The sequence below is a fragment of the Gymnodraco acuticeps genome, unplaced genomic scaffold, assembly GCF_902827175.1.
Source record: "Gymnodraco acuticeps unplaced genomic scaffold, fGymAcu1.1, whole genome shotgun sequence".
NCBI classification, from domain to species: Eukaryota; Metazoa; Chordata; class Actinopteri; order Perciformes; family Bathydraconidae; genus Gymnodraco; species Gymnodraco acuticeps.
In genome coordinates, this window is record NW_022990394.1 from 1 (window position 1) to 20302 (window position 20302).

At 42.0% G+C, this 20302-nt stretch overlaps 1 protein-coding gene across 1 annotated transcript; it reads left to right on the plus strand.

The window, feature by feature from the left end:
* Nucleotides 1-1026: 1026 nt before the first annotated feature.
* LOC117551620 (transmembrane anterior posterior transformation protein 1 homolog) lies at nt 1027-19274 on the plus strand (the record flags this gene model as incomplete). The annotated part of the gene is given in 10 exon segments (XM_034224552.1): nt 1027-1189; nt 1573-1708; nt 2100-2197; nt 6077-6146; nt 6806-6886; nt 13264-13373; nt 13526-13585; nt 13712-13780; nt 16599-16675; nt 19099-19274. Coding segments are annotated over 10 exon segments (1040 nt in total), but the record flags the coding sequence as incomplete, so codon positions are not given.
* Nucleotides 19275-20302: the final 1028 nt, after the last annotated feature.

Below are 20302 nucleotides of genomic sequence, written 5' to 3' on the forward strand. Positions count from 1 at the left end.
CCTCTTTCCCCTCCTCCGGGACTTGACCCGGAAATCGATCAAGACACGCCATTTTGAAGGACGTCCCAATAGCTGAAATGCACACGGAGGAGTCGAGGAGGGGTGCGGGAGGAGGGAGGGGGTGCGGGAGGAGACGAAAGGGAGGATACACGCGAGCAGACTACGCGGAAGTGTTTTCACTACTCGCGTATAAAAGCCCCGCCCCCACCTTCACAGCTGGTCGATTTCAACAGAGGAAAACCGACAACTGGAAGATGAGTGAAAAAGCATCACATAAATGTATAAGTGCTCACAGCTCCGTGGGAATTATTATGTGCAATTCATTTCTAAAAAGCTTTCACATTACTATAATTATATTTTTATTTAAATGTAGGCTACCTTTTACACCAAAACGGAACACAAAAGCATGACCAACCATCATACATTGAATTCCTTGACTAACAAGAGAAAGATTCATTAATTTAAATAAATATTTAACCAGAAATGGGCCGGTTCTAAGGGGTTATTCAGTTAAGCCCGATGAGAGGGGATACAGCTGTGCACATGTCATCATTAACAGACGTCGTTTAAGAGTGACGTTTGAGTGAACGAGGCCATCCCAATTAATACCTGAGGACTCCTCTGTCCTCGCGTCACCTCCTCGTGTCTCTCGCTCGCATCTTACGGAGGCGGAGCTAAGATGCAAGGAAGGGACGCGAGTGAGGGAAAGGAGGAGTCGAGGAGGGGTATTGGGATGAGGCTATAGAGTCCGGCGCATTCCCTGGGGGTTTGCTTCATTCGCGTAATCCTCCCTCAGGCACTTATTCCGGTGTGAACGCGATCTACTAGATAGTTCCGGGGAAATAAAAGTTCCTGCAACTATTCCTGGGAAAAGTACTTGGTGTGAAAGCGCCTATTAACAGCATGTAGTATGTTTTCAAGTACGGACATTTTTTCCCAAAAGCTTGGTTTAACGTGTTTCTATAATCAATACAGCAACCGTACGTTTATAAGTCTGTGTGTGTGTTTCTGTGTGTGTGTGGTCAGTGGGTCTCGGCTGCTGCAGCCAGCACAGGTGTGTGACGTGCTGAAGGGTCTGATCATGGTGCTGTGCTTCTCCATGATGCATTACGTGGATTACTCCATGATGTACCACCTGATCAGAGGACAGTCCGTCATCAAACTGTACATCATCTACAACATGCTGGAGGTACGGCACTCTTCATACGCTCACATCTCGTGTTTGCTGCTGAATTAACGGCTTGTATTCTTAAACATGGGTGGATCCACCCTTCAAGTACATTTCTGAATTACTAGGAAATCATTGATTTAGCAATAAACGTCAGACTGTTTGTTTGGTTTAGTTTGAATCCACTTTGATTTGATATAATGTCAGATTTGTTGTTGTGAACAGTTATGTGGCTCAGCTTGATAAGACCTATTATAAACGGCAAACAAATGCAAATGAGGTGTGATCTTATCTAATAAGAGAACAACACAAGATCCTAATATCTTGAACAAATTGTAAGAGGTTGTCTAGTAGGTTAAAGTAAGTGAATAATGTGTTGGTTTTTTTTGTCGTTCCTCTGTAAGGTGGCTGACCGCCTCTTCTCGTCCTTCGGTCAAGACATCCTGGACGCTCTCTACTGGACGGCCACAGAACCCAAAGAGCGGAAGAGAGACAGTATAGGAGTCATTCCTCACTTCTTCATGGCCGTCTTTTATGTCTGTATCCTTCTTGTTCAACAGAAAGATGAATGTCAATTTTAAATTTGTGATTGATATTTGGTGTGTCTTTCCTCTGTGTTTATATTTGACAAACGACATGTAGCCACAGTGTCATGAAATGCTTCTAACTACTTTCTTTGTGAGCTAAGTGACCACTAAAAAGATAAATGAAGCCTGCATCACTTGCTTGACGGACACCATTTGTTCTTATATTATTTCTGCTGGATTTGCCTTCCTGCTGGAATAATCGGCAAGACAAACAGACCTGTATACATTTTGTATATGGGTCTTGCTGGCAGGATACGTCAAAAGAAAATTGTGATTATTTGTATTATGTGTTCAGTGCTGAATGTTTGTTAAATCAGTTGTTTTCCTGAGCTGCTGTTCTTCAGTTCTGCATGCCATCCTCATCATGGTCCAAGCCTCCACGCTCAACGTCGCCTTCAACTCCCACAACAAGTCCCTGCTCACCATCATGATGTCTAACAACGTCAGTACACACACACACGCACGCACTTACACATTTATGTGCAACAATCTGCCTGATTGTTTAACCTGTTAAGCCCCGAGTCTGTTTTTCAGGTCTCAGGCTCGAAAATGACATTCCCAGAACAAATGACTATATCTTCACTTCTAAAAGGGGTCAATTAATAATCTTTTTTCTCAAAGCAATGATAAACCTGTGAGTTGGATGTAGAAAAGTCAGAATCAATATTGATTTTTTTATTTTAAAGTAAATTCAGATTGAACATAGTAAAAAAATGTAAATTATAGTATCCGTCCAAAAGAAACCCATTACTTATAGTGAAAACCACCCTTGAATGATGGGATAGTAGACTAAAAGCTTTAGGAATCCAAACTATAACATATAAGTACCCTGTATCAAGATTGATGCAAAACAAGTGACATTTTACCTTTTTAGAGAGGTTTAGCAACAAAAAAACACTTCTGGGGTCATTTGGGTGCATTTTCCATATCTCTGGAACCCATCGGTCGATTTTGATGATTGACACCTGTTTTGAACCGTTAGAGCCAATAGAATCGAGGGGAAGTTCCTAAATCCATCTAAACATTACCCATTGGTGAATGAGAGTGATGCGCAGCCAGAATGCCCAAAACCGGAAGCTCTCATACACTCTATATGAAAACTCTGTTTATTGACATAAATGTTATGATGGATTATCAGTAATCATTTCGAAGGGACACAGAGACATTGGATTAAACTTCATCAGCGTTTATATGCGTTTTAATGCCATTGAACACAACTTTTGATCAGAAAAACTGCAAAGGTAAGACGTTTTTGCCGTTTTGGCCACGTAAAGAGAAGTTGTGTGTTGTCTTTGCTTGCCTGAGTTTTGGAATCTCAGCTTTCATATGATATCTTGTTTGTGAAGATCCGATGAAATATAAAATATTTCTACCGTGAGTTAAGTGGGTTAGCACTCTTTCGCTTAGTGCTAATAGACCTATTGCTAAGCCACGCCCCCTTTGAAAACTCGGACAAACAAAGCCGACCGTGAATGACTCTTGACAATGGCCGCGGGGGGAGTTCAAGTTAAAATAACATTAAAATAGAAGCAAGAGCTAATAAAAGCAACAGCAGATGAAAGTTAACAGTTAAAAGCAAGAGTAAAAAGGTAGCCATGTATTTCTTTATATAAAATATCTAATCTTGTTGCCTGTCGTGTGTAGTGGTGACTGTTGTGTAACCATTGAAATGATAATATGATGTTGAATGTTAGCAGTGGTGGTCACTACATTAAATCTATAACTATAACTGTCCTTGTTGGTCATCATTTTCACTGTTATGCACCTGGCTGACTGTAGCGTTACCTTTTTTTGGGTGAGGGTCTGTGTCTTTTCGGAGCAGCACACACGAGAGCCCGGATGGGATCTGGATATTCCAGAGTTGGCTTCCCATCTCTGAAGTGCTTTGAGGTGAAAAGACAGTTAGCAAAAGTTAGCTAAAAACACCAGCTAACTAGCGAGGACGAAAAGTCAGACAGCAAACGTTGATGTTGATAACACTGTAGCTAGTTAGCTGGCTAACAAGTTGGCAGCTAACGTTAGCTAGCTGGGCTGGATATACGCTAGCTAGTTGGCAGTCAAAGTCAATCGTTAGCAAACTAATAGTTTGGTCTACGTTTCTAATACATACCGTCAAATATGATGTCTTTATGAATTGACCTTACCTTTGAGCAAACATAAGTGTCCTTGATAATTGTCTTCACATTCAGTTGTGTATGTGGTTGACGACACAGCATAATCCACCGCTTGCATTTGTCGAGTTTTCTTTTGGGCTTCGGAAAAGGTACGAAATATACTCCTCCATCCAGTCTTTCAGGGTACCTGGTGTCCGAAATTACAGGTACCCCACGCACAGCGTTTCACCATCAGATATTAGCTAGATAATAAACATAGAAACTGAACTCTTCACAGTGGTTTCGATCACAGACGTCTGGTTTTGGTTTGATGCGCCCCACAAACGGCTTTTCTGGTGATGTCCGAGTTTTCTGTCAGGAGGGATTTTCGCTGTGATATGATTGGACAAATTCTATTTGGGGCGTGGTTTAGCGATAGGTCTATTCAGACGCTTGGCGTTAGAGTTGTGTTTTGTTTCGGTAAAAATTGTTCATCGTCTGTTAGCTGAGTTTCTTCCCGTTAAAGAGCCTGTGACACGAGTTTCCCCCATCTTCCAAACCCATCAATTTTAGTAAATATTGTCCCCTTGAAACCGTTACTGAACTGATTTGGATATTTGTACTTTGATAACCATTAATCTGCCCTTCAATGTTGACCATATTCTGGATCTTCTTGGGGATTCTTCAAATCCCGCCAAATTATGTGTGACGTAATTGCGGGCACAGCGCTCCAGCTGCACCGTTCAGGATCCCAGCATCTGCATGCAAACGCACGATGGCGCACACAGCAGCAAGCTCAGACAGCGATGATGACAGTTTAATTTTGAACGTGTCTGAGAGCTCATATGAGGCTGAAGGATCGGTTTATGTTTTATCTGTTAGAAGTTTAGGAATTAGGTGCGTCAATATGGGCGATCATACGGTCATGTAGCCAGTGGTGGAATGGGACTAAAAATCAGCCCGGGACTCTCGACCGGCCCACTTCGGTACCGCTAGTAAATTGTCAACGGGGGGAGTGGGGGATGTGCTAGTGATTTATCCGACCGGCCCACTTCGGTACCGGCCCATCGGGATTCGTCCCGATGACCAGTCCGCCACTGCACCCAGCACACGTAAACTGTCAACGGGGGGAGCCTCGCTGCGGGGAAACGGTGGACCTAGTGTCCCGATCGGAGTGGGAATAATAATAATAATAATCCGTGCATTTTATCCATTAATTTCCTCAACATTGTGGTGAAAAAACCACACGTTTAATCCATGTTGGTGTACTACAACTACAAAAAGCATGGGTTTGTTTTCTCATCAGGAAATGCAGACCGGCACAAACAAACGATTTTTAATCATCATTCTCACAATCATTTAATGTATCATATGTTCGCCGAATTGACATGAAAGCACTAATAAATGTAGTTTCATCCACTTGAGTTTACAACTACAAAAATAATAGAATTGTTTTTATATCACATCCGACGGCAGGAAATTCAGCAGCTCTCACTACCGATTTTTAATCCTAATGTAATCATCATCTTCACCACGATCATTTATGTTTATGTTCGCCGAATTGACATGAAAGCACTGACAAATATGAATATACCGTAGTCAACTTCATTAAAACGTTATTAACGTGCCTAAACCCAGTAATTCACCATTTCTACGCATGACAACACACTTTGTCCGTGTTTGGCTCTCTCGCCGCACAGTGAAGCGTTCCCGCATTGACGTCACTTCCGGCTTCCCCCAAAACTTCAAAATGAGTCGAAGGAATTTCCCCGTGATGTTCGAAATCATTGATATTTAACGGAACGGTATCGCTTTTTCTTTTTTAAACTGACGGTTCGAGATTACTAGTAGCCCAATATTTCATTGCACAACAGTTGTTGGGATGCTGTCACAGGCTCTTTAAGTGGGTATGACACATTCATAGGTTGTTAAATGCTAAGAAGCCCTGAGACACAGTTTCGTGAAAATGTCAACAGGGTGTCTGCGGGGGCTATGGGGCTTAACAGGTTAAGCAGCTAAACTTTTGCAACAAAATATAAGCGGACGTGCTACATTTAACTTAAATAATATGTATGCAGATGTTTCGTAAACAAATGCAACTTTGCCCACTGGAGATGAAACGTTTAAATTCAGCTGCAACATGATAATGTGGTCTGTTTGTATATTATGGATCCTAAATACTGCTAACTGTATTCCTTTCTTTGTTCTTTGTGTTTTCTTTATGACAGTTTGTGGAAATCAAAGGAAGTGTGTTCAAGAAATTTGAGAAGAACAACTTGTTCCAAATGTCTAACAGTGGTAAGATATTCAATGCATATTCGAAGCATCAAACTGAAAGCAAAACTTATTAAAATGACAAGCACCTTGATATAACAACAATGTTACTTGCATACAAGCCTACAATGTATCTACAGATTTGGCTCTGATATTATTCGTACATTACAGAGATGTTGACTGTGTTGTGCGTTTCTCTTTTCATTCCCTAAGGCAGAATGTGTTTTTTTTATTTGTTGCTCTTATTATACTGTAATGAGTAATGACAGCAGAAGACGAGGAGCCTTAATCAGCTGCCATTTACCTCTCACTGTTCTCTCACATCATTCCTGTTTATGGAGCCAAGCGTGGTCATAATTAGCATATATAATGGCATGCTACATTTCTGCAGCTCAGTCTTTAAATTGTACTACACTGACGTTTGAAACATGTACTGTGATCACTCTGAAAGCCTTGTGACTGTGATGCTGCTGTAACGTAGGAACAGAGACCTTTCTCAAAGCACCTCGCACGTAGAACTGACAGATCTAATTTTAAAAGCTCCTTTCACACCTCCCTTAACACCACCCGCTGGAACGCACATCTACAGTATGAGGATACCTAATACAACCAATGCAACACTCTGGATTTCTATCTTAAATGTTGGTGCCTCTTTAATCACATGTCTTTATTTTGTCCTGCAGATATAAAAGAGCGGTTCACCAGCTACGTCCTCCTGCTCATCGTCTGTCTCAGGAACATGGAGCAGTTTGCATGGAACCCAGGTAATCATCTGCTCTTCCCCAAACTGCAGTTTTTTGTTTCCCAAGATTATTTTTTAATGCATTTTAAACAAGGGAACTAAATATCTGTTAATTGACAATTCTGTGAAAGCAGAGCACAACATGTCATCTTTTTCCAATCATCCCACTCCCTGCTAGCCCCGACTTCCGGCAAAAATCTCCATAAATTAAAGGATTCTTTGTCCTTTGAATATTACAGGAAGTTGCTGAAAGTCAGGTTTTATATTTACAGGGTTCCCGCGGGGTCTTAAAAGGTCTTAAATATAATCAAAACAATTAGAAAGGTCTTAAATATGATTTAGAAGGTCTTAAAAATTATCCGATTTGAAAGGTACTTCTGTGTTGCGATCGCGTCTAAATGTGTTTTGAGGGAAATGTCCGGGCTGCAAAGTAACCAGTACGGTAAGAGCCTTTCCGTTCACCCCAACAATTTGTATTGAAATAAATCAACATGGAACCAGTAATCACTAACTTTGTTTCCCCCGCCCCCTTATCGGAGAACACCCAGCTAGTAACCAAGCTTCAGCTAGCGGCAGTCAGAGGCCGTGGGTGTTTCTCAATCTCGAGTAAAGCTGCTCCAGAGCCACTATTTCAAGCATACTACGTCATCGAGTGCCGCCGAAGTACTGTTCCAATGTCCAGCATACTTGGAATTCTACAGAGCCCGGCGTACTTCGTTTGGAGAAATGTCGAGGCTGCACATGTGTAGACTCCGCGGTCTTAAAATCCCCACAATGCTTTGCGCACGGACCAATTTCCCCAAATCTGTGGTGGAAAATGTAAGGCGGGGCCTCTCATATGACGCACACCTGCACACTTGCTCGCCTGTTCCACTCTTCGTTTTCCGAATGCCAGGAAGTATTCTTGCCTCGCTTCTGAAGCAAGACGCTCGGAAGACATGTGCTACCAAGCAAGCGTACTCGACATTGAGAAACACCCCATTTCTCAATGTCGAGTAAACCTGCTGCAGAGCCACTATTTAAAGTATACTACGTCATCGATGGGCGCCGAAGGACTGTTTAAATGCGTGTTAAATGCCCAGCATTCGGCGCGCTGTGGACACTAAATACCGTAGCTAAACACCAATCATACAACAGCAATGATGAAAGATTGTAGCCAAGGCAACAGAGCTCTGAATATAGCTCTTGTCACTCTCTCACACACACACTCACACACACACTCACACTCACACACACACACACACACACACACACACACACACAGTTATGTGTACTGTTATGCTCTTACGTTCAGTCATTGTTCTTATGTTGAACATGAATACATTTACTTTGTAAGTAATTATGGGACGTATTTCTTCTTTCATAGCAATTTTCCTTCATACTTTCTTGTCGTGAAATAGGTTTTAAATTCTATTCAAAGTGGTCTTAAAAAGGTCTTAAAAAGTCTTAAATTTGAGTTGGTGAACCCTGTATTTAGAAATGAGAGAAAGGGAATATGACTAAATAAACAAAAGAAAGCGAGATAAGAAATTCATCACAAAGACAAAAAGCAAGTATGGAAACAAGTCGATGGGTGATGATTCTTAAAAACTCTCACACCATTTTTTTTTTTTGGATGAGTTACTGAGTAGCGTATATTTTCAAGGCTTAGATTGAACATGATGTCCCTCCGCCCTTGAGTGTGGGTGGGTGGTCAGATTGACATCCCTACATCAACATCTTGAGACAGGCAAATGACAGTGTGTGGCATTTGTTTGCAGTCAGAAAAAATGTCTTCCCCTCCAACAGTGCCAAACAGATTGTGTTTAAGGTCAGATTTAAATATTATTGATAAAGTCCCTAATGTATGTTTTCCCGGCTAGATCCTGTCCAGTACATGTGGACAACAGGAATCTTCACCTATTATTGATTTGACCCACCAGGGATTCACATCTACATATTACATTGATTGGATTTAACAAAGGCATAGAGCAGCGGTTCCCAACCTTTTTCAACTCAGGGCCCACTTAAGAATCAATGTTTTTTTCGCGGCCCACATTCAACCATAAACAATACGGAGGCTAAATAATGTTCTGATTGGTCGATTCAGAACATGTGACACGTTATTAATCCAGTAGAACAGACCGTTGCTAAGGACTGTAATGACCGTTGCTAAGGACTGTAATGACTGACCGTTGCTAAGTAGGATAAAGAAAGAGAAAGAAAAGGGGTTAAAAAAAAAAAAATCTTAATAATGGAAATGTCTCCACACAAATCATAATGTTTTGCAAATTATTTGGCAGCAAATATTGAATTTACATTTACACCCTTTCATATTTTATTTGGGCTTTTAGATGAAGACCGCACACAGTTAATAAATACAACTATTCCTCTGGCTAAAATACATATTTTTAAAAGTCAATCAAGGAGTAATCTTAATTTAAGGTGTTTGAAGAGTAGATTAAAAATACAATTTATTTTGAAAAAAATTGTTGAAATTATTTGGCGGCCCACTTGCAATGCCTTCGCAGACCACTGGTTGGGAACCACTGGTATAGAGGAATGCTGAATTAACCAGCGTCCGACTGCAGTTTGATTTGTTCACAATATACAATATAGTTAATGCAAACAAACAGCATGTTCATTATAGCTTGTGTATTTCAAAAGCTGATTTTTCTGTATATTTTCAAAGTTATATTTCCAGTACAAAAGGTCAGAGCTTGTCATGATAAAGAAGACAGGAAAAAAAGGCTGAGCATCCTTTTTCCTGCTGTTTTGATTTCGATTTGACCCACTGCAACACCGTGGAGATCTTACCCATCCCAAACAAACAGTTTATGAGACGGAGCTGAGTGAAGGATGAGAGCTGGGAGTCTCTGTGTGACAGCCGTCTGAAAACACTCCTGTCAGTCACACACACACACACACACACACACACACACACACACACACACACACACACACACGGATACACACACAGATACACACACACACGGATACACACACACGGATACACACACACGGATACACACACGGATACACACACAGACACACACACAGAGACATGACAGAGTCACTGGCAGACATGGCCTGTCAGCTGGAATCATAACACTGATGCTAATACTAGCGAGCTGCAGCTTTCTGTTGCTAATGAGGTATACAAGTCCCAGTAATTCACTTGTCCACGGTGCATTAGTGGGGGCTGCTCTTCTTTGTTTACATCACACACAACGAAAGCACCTGCTCTCAGCTAATCACTCACTGAACACTTTTAAATGAAATGAGAGCCAAAGCCGTTTGCTCATTAATTATTTAGGAATTGTATACAAGAATGGAAACCTGTAGTTAAATGTTAGTTAATCCCAGCTTGAGACATTAGCCACTTTGTTATACACTGTATTGTGCCGACCTCAAGAGTTGGTGGGATAAAAACTGAGCTAAACCAGTGAATTATGGTTTGTCAGGTGGATTTATACATGTATATAAATGAATGCTAAATTGCGGTTGGGTGGTTTGAGAAGCTGTTAGGATTAGGGTTGCAAAGGGGCGGAACATTTCCGGTAAGTTTCCGGTACATTTCCATGGGAAGTTAAGCTGGGGAATTTTGGAAATATTACATATGGGAATTGATGGGAACTAACTGGGAATTGAGGGTAATGTAATCGAATTGTATCATATCCAAGCATAAATATAAACATGTTGTCATAAGAAAACATCCATGCAAAATGATACAATAAAAAAAACATGACATTTCAACAGATGTATGTGTAAGTAGAACAGAACAAGTTTTAATTATTTTATTGAACAATCATTTGTTTCATTGAAGAACAAACACATGAATGTTGAGTTAAATATTACTTCAAGAAATCATGTGTCCATGTGATTGAGGCATGCACAGTGCCTGTAGGAGGTGTGGTCTCAATAGCCATGCAGTAAGCAGTGTGCATCTGATTGAGGATATTCACTTGAATGGCATCTGTTTGTTTTAGTCAGATAGATCAGTGGTTCCCAAACTTTTTGTGCCCAAGGCACACCAAAGGACAAGTAAAAATCTCAAGGCACACCATCCATCCATCCATCTTCTCCCGCTTATCCGTGGTCGGGTCGCGGGGGTATCAGTTCCAGCAGAGAGCCCCAAACTTTCTTTTCCCTGGCGACATCAACCAGCTCTGACTGGGGGATCCCAAGGCGCTCCCAGGCCAGCGAAGAGATATAATCCCTCCACTTGGTCCTAGGTCTACCCCTTGGTCTCTTCCCAGCTGGACGTGCCTGGAACACCTCCCTAGGGAGGCGCCCAGGTGGCATCCTAACTAGGTGCCCGAACCACCTCAACTGGCTCCTTTCGACGCGAAGGAGGAGCGGCTCAACTCCGAGTCCCTCCCTGATGACCGAACTTCTCACCTTATCCCTAAGGGAGACACCAGCCACCCTGCGGAGAAAACCCATCTCGGCCGCTTGTTTCTCGTTCTTTCGGTCATGACCCATCCTTCATGACCATAGGTGAGGGTAGGAACGAAAATGGCCCGGTAGACAGAGAGCTTTGCCTTCTGGCTCAGCTCCCTTTTCGTCACAACAGTGCGGTAAAGCGACTGCAGTACCGCTCCCGCTGCTCCGATTCTCCGGCCCATCTCACGCTCCATTGTTCCCTCACTCGAGAACAAGACCCCGAGATACTTGAACTCCTTCACTTGGGGTAAGGACTCATTTCCTGCTGAGAACCATGGCATCTGAGGCCAAGGCACACCTATTGTGCAAAATAGCCCTTATAACACGTGTTATCACTCATATCATGTAAAATATCTTTAAATGTGCATAATTATTTACTAATGCCAAATAAAATGTGACAAAGACAACTATATTACTCGTGAAATATTTATTAACGAAATATTTCAGAAATTAATTTGAAACTTTATCAAATTAGGCTTCATCAAAGCAGCAACACACATTTAAACCAGACGGGTCACAAAATAAAAAATGAGGGAAAGGAAACTCAGCAGAAATTCAGCACAGAGAACTGTCAATGCAAGGAAGCTGCATTGTCCATGGTCCTGAACTACACATTATAAATGTAACATTTCAGCAATCAGCATTGAAACATGTGCTATTGTAAATATTTTGCCGATTTACAAATTAGTGAGATACATGTGCCTGTCGGGGCGCGCAGAATTTTTTAATCCTTGGTGGCACTGAGGAGAGGGCCACTCGCAAGTCCTGTTCAACAGAGAGCCGTGACCTCCTGTTGTTCTTCATGTAAATCAGAGTAGAGAACGCCAACTCCAGAGATGGGGTCGTTACTAAAAAAATGTAATATATTACATATTACTTTAAAAAATGTAATATATTACACTACTTCGTTACTATCTACATAAAGTAACTCGTTACTTTACTCGCCGAGCACGTACGAACTGCGCATGCGTGAGTGGCAATAACTTTCCTTACCAGCAGGCGGCGGTAGTGTGTATTTGTCATTCAAAACAGGCAACAACCGGAAGACAGAGAAGAAGAACAGACCACGTGATATAAACAAACAACAAATAGCGTGTGCGGTAGCTTCACCTTAGCATGTGTTCTTTGCAGGTGTGTGTTGAGGTTTTGACCACGTGGTGTTTACAGCAGTGGATAACAGCTTCTGGCCTGGACACAGTTTGCACCTCACCGTCACATTCCTGTCTATTCTTCGGACGAACTCAAAATAATGGGCATACCTCCACCCCTCGAAAGTTATCGCTGACTCAGCCATGTTTATGCAGCACTGCACGTGGAGATGTGGACGCGCAAGTCGCGCAGATTACGTACATATAAACCTACAAAGTACTGATATAGTAAATTGAATAATTATTTTTGTGTAGTTGTATATTGCAATAATAACGTATGGTTGTCACAAAATCCCACGGCACACCCGGACTTGCCTCACGGCACACCAGTGTGCCGCGGCACACCGTTTGGGAACCACTGAGATAGATTATGCTAAAATATACTTTCCCCAACTATATTTCAGTTCCCTATGAAGAGCCAACCTTAACTTTCAAAAATTCTCAGTTTATTCCCAGTTTATTCCCATGGAAAAGTTTCCATCTTTGAAAATTCCCGGAATTTTGCATCCCTAGTTAGGATTTTATAAACTGACAGTATGTAGGTATTGTTTTGTTTTTTGGCTCTGTCCTCTGCCCCCAAGTGGCAAACAAAGTTGTGCCACTTCAACTCTTTCAACTCTTCTTTATCAAACTTGCTGATACTAGCATCATCACATATCTAATCTGAGATCAGAATATGTCAGGAGTGAGCAGTGAACACAAAGTTAACTGGGTGTACCTGGACTCTGGTATGCGGTGGGTAAAATGGATACAACATAAAGAGCAGGATTGCACTCGTGTATTATATTTATAAAAGATTTACAAATAACTCAGTTTGTTCCCTCAGACCACCTGTGGGTGTTGTTCCCCGATGTCTTCATGGTCGTCACCTCTGAGGTTGCAGTGGACATCATTAAACACGCGTTCATCACCAAGTTCAACGACATCACAGCCGATGTAAGGACTGAACCTGATCATTATCTCTATAATAGTCTTAATCACTAACCAAGGACTTGTCACACACAGTACATCATTTATCCTAATACAGTATGTGTATATTATATATCATTACCCAGTATCCTTCCATAGTTGCTCTCCTCTCTTCCCAGGTGTACAGTGAATACAGAGCCAGTTTGGCCTTTGATCTCGTCAGCAGTCGACAGAAGAATGTAAGCAGCCGTCTCATTATTCTTACATAAACAGCAGTGAGCCTGATGAATGCAGTTGTGTGGAGTGCTGTAACCCCAGACTGTATATATATAAAGGCTGTAACGCTTCTCTCCGTCTCTCTGCAGGCTTGTACAGACTACAGTGACTCAGTGGCCCGCAGGATGGGCTTCATCCCTCTGCCGCTGGCTGTCCTGGTGAGAGAGAGGAAGCACTCAGACACTTAATACCAGAAGATCGGGATATAAACACTCACCAAATCTTTTCAATTTGGGCTGTGATCATTTTTACTATGCTTACTCCTTGCGACCACACTGCTCTAGCATTTTTCAAAACCTAAAACTAAGACTTGAAAATACCTTTTTAGTTTGAAATCTCTGGGATTTGGAAACGGATACTTTTTAAAAAAAAATCACATCAGGCGCTTTCACACCGGAGTACTTTTCCCTTTTAGTTCCGATAGTTCCTGGGATTTTGCGTTCACACCAAAAAGAGAACTTAGTTGTACCCCCTTTTCAGTCCCTGCTAGAGAGCAGGTACTTTCCTGGGGAGAAAAAAGTTCCAATTTCTGATTGGCTGGGCAAATTGCAAACCACGCCCCATAAAACTCTGAAACGTTTTGTGAAGCCGCAATTTTATTTGCTGGCATTAGCATTATTAGCATTAGCCCAGCGCACCAACGCAGAGAGACTAACTTATGGCAACACACAAAAAAATGTGGGAGCGGTGGAGATGAGGAGGTGTCGGCATTCTGGCGATTTACTCGGAAGGCTTCAGTAGAAGCTGCTGGGAGTCCCAGCAGCTTCAACTGAAGCCAGTCCCCAACTCCGGGGACTTCCGGCCGGGGACTTTGGGTGGCAGTATACGCCATGAAGTTGTTTGCGGCCTGCCATTAACCCAAAGCAGAAGAAGTGACGTCAGCGGCTTCATTTGCGTAATCTTCCCTCAGGGACTTATTCCGGTGTGAACGCGATCTGCTCTTTAGTTCCATGGGGCTAAGTGCTGGGAACTAAGTGCTGGGAACTAAGTGCTGGGAACTAAGTGCTGGGAACTAAGTGCTGGGAACTAAGTGCTGGGAACTAAGTGCTGGGAACTAATTGCTGGGAACTAGTGTTAATTTCGTCAGCTATTTTTTTATTTAGTTTTAGTCTTAGTCCTGTGTTACATTTTCTTTTTAGTTTTAGTCATATTTAGTCACCTTCATCCTGTTTTTATTTAGTCAAGTTTTAGTCGACTAAAAGTCTGAGCATTTTAGTCTTATTTTAGTCAAAGAAAACTAATTATTTTAGTCTACTTTTTGTCAATGAAAACTGAGTCTTTTTTTGTCATCAGATTATATAGAACATTTCAGTCAAACTAGTCTAGCCAAAACCAATAATTTGTCATTTTAGTATATATAAATAAATAAGATTATATCTTGTCCTTATTTGATGAAAAACACAGGTTGAATGATTAAGAATGCAGCTTTGCAGAGAGTACCTGGTCAGGTTTGTGGTGTTTTTACCTGTGTTATGGCCACATTGCTTCCCTTCTGATAAAACAATGCATTCGCTTTATTTCTCCGCCTCATTTTCGTTGTCAGTCATTTTGACGGACAGGATCGTAACATTTCCGTCATAATCCATTATTATCCGTCGAGTGCACAATTTATCAATCACTCGCGCTGACGGGGGGTATTCGGTTAACGCGAGTGCGACCACTGCTCCCAAGCCCTGTTGTTGCCATTTTATTTTATGTTGAATAAGGTTAGTTAGAGACCATGAGTTAGACCCGAGTCTTCTTGACAGTTCATATTGTGCCGCTGCCCGGTGTAATTCAAATCTACCGCCGCGCGCAGCACAGACACACAGCTGCTGCCCTGCCGCAGCACCGGAAATGGAACTGCTGGGAGAAAAACTGACTATCAGAGATGTAACGCTATCTTTGATAATATTTCGTCAACGAAAGTAAAGAGAGATTTTGGCATAGTTTTTATTTAGTAAACTACATTTTCGTCTCGTCACTTTTCGTCAACGATATTGCATGATGATTTCGTTGCAGTTATTGTTTACTGCCGTCGGTGCCGTCTCGTTTTCGTCATGGAAAAAAAGGTCGTTGACGAACATATTTCGTCATAGTTTTAGTCAACGATATTAACACTACTGGGAACTAAGTACGGCAAAGTACTTGGTGTGAAAGCGGCTATAGACATCCAGGGCTGTTTTCTGATTTGTTCTCATCGGTCACAAAACGTTCTCCCTTGATTCTTTACGCCATCACATATCACATTTTCCAGAATCAAACAACACTTTGCTAACAACTGTTTTGCATTTAAATTCCATGTTATCATGCTACTAATGGTTATATGTGCACATGTCCAGTTGTGCTATCTGCATCCTGTTTACACTGGCACACACATACGTGAATGGTCAAATGATATTAAACACTTGTGTGCAAGGACATCATTTTCATATCAGAGTATTTAAAATAACAACGTACTGTACTGCCACAAATGGGGCGAAGCCTGCGAGCTATAGTTCAGGCAGTCAACTCGAGCACTAATGATACATTAACACGTGACGCGCCTTGTCCCTCTTACAACCAACCAAACACATTCTCCTAAACATGCCGCTCTATTTAAGCTGCCAGGTCTTCCTGCCTCTGCCTCGCTGCTGCTGCTGCCACTGCTGCGCTCACTTGCTATTGCTATGTTCATGTTCCTGCTGCTGTGTTTCATGTTGCTGCTGCTCACCACCACCCAGCTTCCACCCCACCACCACCCCAGCTTCCACCTGTAGGCTCGGGGATAGTCATCTAATCATCACTCAATGTTCTTTGTACATCTGTGGAGTGATGAGGCCCGAGCCTAGACGCCAAACTCAAACTATATGCTGCTATAATAAACATATTAAGAAACACGTGAGTTGTCTGACTGAACTTGACCGCAGCTTCCTGATGGCCCTAATCTTTTTGAAATGTACTTTTTATTTCCCCCGTCAGATTGTCCGTTAATTCTTCTTTTGAATGTTTTGACAGCTCATCCGAGTGGTGATGAGTTCGGTGAAGGTGCAGGGAGCTCTGTCGTACACGTGTGTGTTCCTCTGCTATCTCGGGTAAGTCTATTAACATTATACTGTGGAATTTAATATTATAACTATTTAATATTATTGCATCTGAAATTGAAGGAGCCCTCGTGAGCATTTAAGCCTTGTGTATATTGCTCTACACACTGAGTAGGACATTTCATGTTTCATATGCTGCATGCATTTGAATCTGACAGTGAACATGTAGCTCAAGAGGCGATAGAAAGGCTGAAAATGATTTTGGTTGTTCGTGCACTGGTGAAAATATGTTGTTATCCCCTCCCTCTTCGACAAATAAAAGTAGATTTATGCATGTTTTGTTAACTCTAGCTTGCTAAACATGCACAGAGACTGTTCTGTGCAGGATACAGACATGCTCACAGAGTCACAGTGACACATGCAGGCTCAGTTATAAACACACAGTTACATAAGTATTAACACTGCGCCCTCATGTCCTCTCTCTGATTGCCTCGCTCACTCTCGTTTGCCGGATCCCATCGGGCTCGTACCATTGAAGAGTTTCCCTCAGGGGGAAGAATACAATGTTGTCATCTCTAGTGCCATCTCTGGCCTTCCCCCCCACCCCCTGATTTAAAAATAACTCAGCATCACAGCGCTGAGCCTTGGCAGAGCCTCTCTGACTCGCTCCCGCTCTGAAACACTCTGTCACGGCGAGCGGTGCTCCACAGACCCAAATGTGTCCGTCTCAGAGTCCCGGGTCAGAGGTTGAGCCTCATAGCAAAACTAAGAAACACATAAAGGATGGTGCACTTCAACATCCGGGTGTCAGAGGGGAAATGTGAGCAGTGGCGATCGAAACCAGATGGAAGAGGAGATTCATTTAAACTGAAGCTGCTCAACAACACTGAGTAACTGGAGGGAGGCTGCTCAGTTACAACTAAAATCCTACTGCTATTTTTTTTGTGTATTTTCTAGGGCTGTACCCGAATATTCGTTCGTTTGAGTACTATTCGGGTTTTAATTTCGTTATTCGTTTTTTTTCAAATTGAATTTATTGAAATCTCCAATATCAACGTAAGAGCTTGTGATAACACTTAACCATAAACTTTATCGTTTACTTTCTCCGTCTTTATATGTAGATATGACTTTTCTCCATTAATCTCCGTCACGTTGTTTCCATAGCAACAACAACTTCCTGTCAACAGCGCTAACTCTCCTTCAAAATAAAAGCATGTCCATACAAAATAGGAAGCCAAGCCAAATTACACGTATAATACAATAATACAATATACAACTGCAAGGAAAGTAACTAACACAATGCAATATCCTTTCAAATTTCAAAGAACAGAAATTGGGTTATATATTCGGCCCCCCGTGCGATCCGAATATTCGCTGCTGATTACTACCGAATATCCGGAGCCCGAAAAATGGTATTCGGGACAGCCCTAGTATTTTCATTCAAATGTGCCAAAATGCATAGCTTGGTGCTAATCCATCAACCAAATTAGCAGAAGCTCAAACTGCTAAACAAAAGCAGACATGCTAATGTCAACATTTTTTCACACTATTCTGTGATTAGTTAATTCCACCAATCATAACTGCTATCAAAATATAGACAGAAATACATGTAAGCTTCATGGATTCAAAAGCTTTATTGTCATGGCAAAATAGTTATAGCGTAATTGTTGGAAATATAAATCTCTCATAAGTCCCAGGCAACTCCAACAATGCAACATACATATAGAGCACACGTGTCAAACTCAAGGCCCGGGGGCCAAATCAGGCCCGTGGTGGATTTAATTTCGGCCCGCAGGATAATTTCTAATTACTATTAGATCTGGCCCGCCGGTATATTGCACGCACAGCTTCACTCCATCCTGAGGGTCTCCTCAGCTCAGAGCCTGAGCCCAAACATTGATGACCTTGCACCCAAGATGAGACGCCAAGTATCTGCTTGAACTAGCATCACAGAGCAGCACACTGAGTTTAATGGATGTTTCCTTCTGCACATTCTCTCACGACAACAGGGCATGTTTGGTTTGTTCTTTGAGGGAAATAGTTGTTGTTGGCCTGTGGAAAAATATAATCATAAGAAATGAAGCTGCAGATAGAGCCATAAGAAATGAATGCAACTGATTATTTAATGTTTAATGTTGTTTTTATAGGCAATCATTTAAGCTTTGTTAGCTCCAGGTTTAATATGTGCAATAAGTTCATTTCAATACGTTTTGCAATAAACATTGAACCAGTCCGGCCCTCGACTAGCACCCATTTTTTAATTTTGGCCCACTGTGTATTTGAGTTTGACCCCCCTGCTTTAGACATAAAAGAAAAATACATCAAATATAAATAATTATTTGTTTCTTCTCTCCACTGTTGTAGACTGTTAAAGCTCCAGAGAAGTTATTGAAGAAATGCAAAGCGTTTTATTTCCTGTTAACTACTTCCCGTCAGAAGTGCCCCTCTCTAACCGGCCGTCTCTCCCTCTCCAGGCTGGTGACTCTCAAAGTGTTGAACAGCATTGTGCTGCTGGGGAAGTCCTGTGTTTACGTCAAGAGAGCCAACATGGAGGACAAACTGTTTGAGACGCCGGCCCCCCCTCCACCCTCCTCCACCTCCTCCAGTAAAACCCCAAGCAGAGCGGAAGCCAGCTGTCCCACTCCTCCAGGTATAAATAAAACACCAAACACTTTAATAAAACTGACCCTGTTGTTAACATCAACCTATGCAGTACCCTCAAATTAAATCACATAAACAGTCTACTACTTTTAATAATAACAATGTGAGAGGCGTCGCCTGTAGTGATGAACTTCTGCAGCTCCAATGATAAACCTCACAAACTATTGGGGGTCTTATACTCAAGTGTATGCAGTATATAAATACATCTGTACTTGTTATACTGGAGGATTATGTTCTTCTTTGATCTAGTAAGTGGTAAGTTTGCCAGTGTACGTGTAGCTGCTTTTTATTAAATAACACACCAAATAGTTTCCAATAAGTCCATAGCTGTTAACATAAGGTCTGATTGGAATCAGAAACATGTTTTAACCAACACCCGAAACTAAATGCTGGCACATTAGACATTGAGATGAGATATATGTTCGACATGAAATATTCAGAGAGCTGAGGCCTGTACTACGAATCCAGTTCAACAGACCCTGGATATGTTTGAGTTACCCGGCTTACCTAATCCAAAACAAACGCGCTCTCGCTAAGCGGTCCCAAGACGCTGGTTATCAACTCAGTAACTCAAGCCAGGGTTTCTCTGTCTGGCTGAGAGCGCGTTCACACGAAAGGGGCGGGGCTAGCAACATTTGACCAATCACAAACATGGAGAAGCATACTGACAGTGCAGCGTCATACTTCCTGAATGAAAAGTGAACTATAATATTAGACAAATATGAAGTGTGTGTGTGTGTGTGTGTGTGTGTGTGTGTGTGTGTGTGTGTGTGTGGTGTGTGTGTGTGTGTGTGTGTGTGTGTGTGTGTGTGTGGTGTGTGGTGTGTGTGTGTGTGTGTGTTGTGTGTGTGTGTGTGTGTGTGTGTGTGTGTGTGTGTGTGTGTGTGTGTGTGGTGTGTGTGTGTGTGTGTGTGTGTGTGTGTGTGTGTGTGTGTGTGTGTGTGTGTGTGTGTGTGTGTGTGTGAGATGTCGTTTCGGCTCTATAAACACAAAGAGCATAACGGACATCAACAGGAA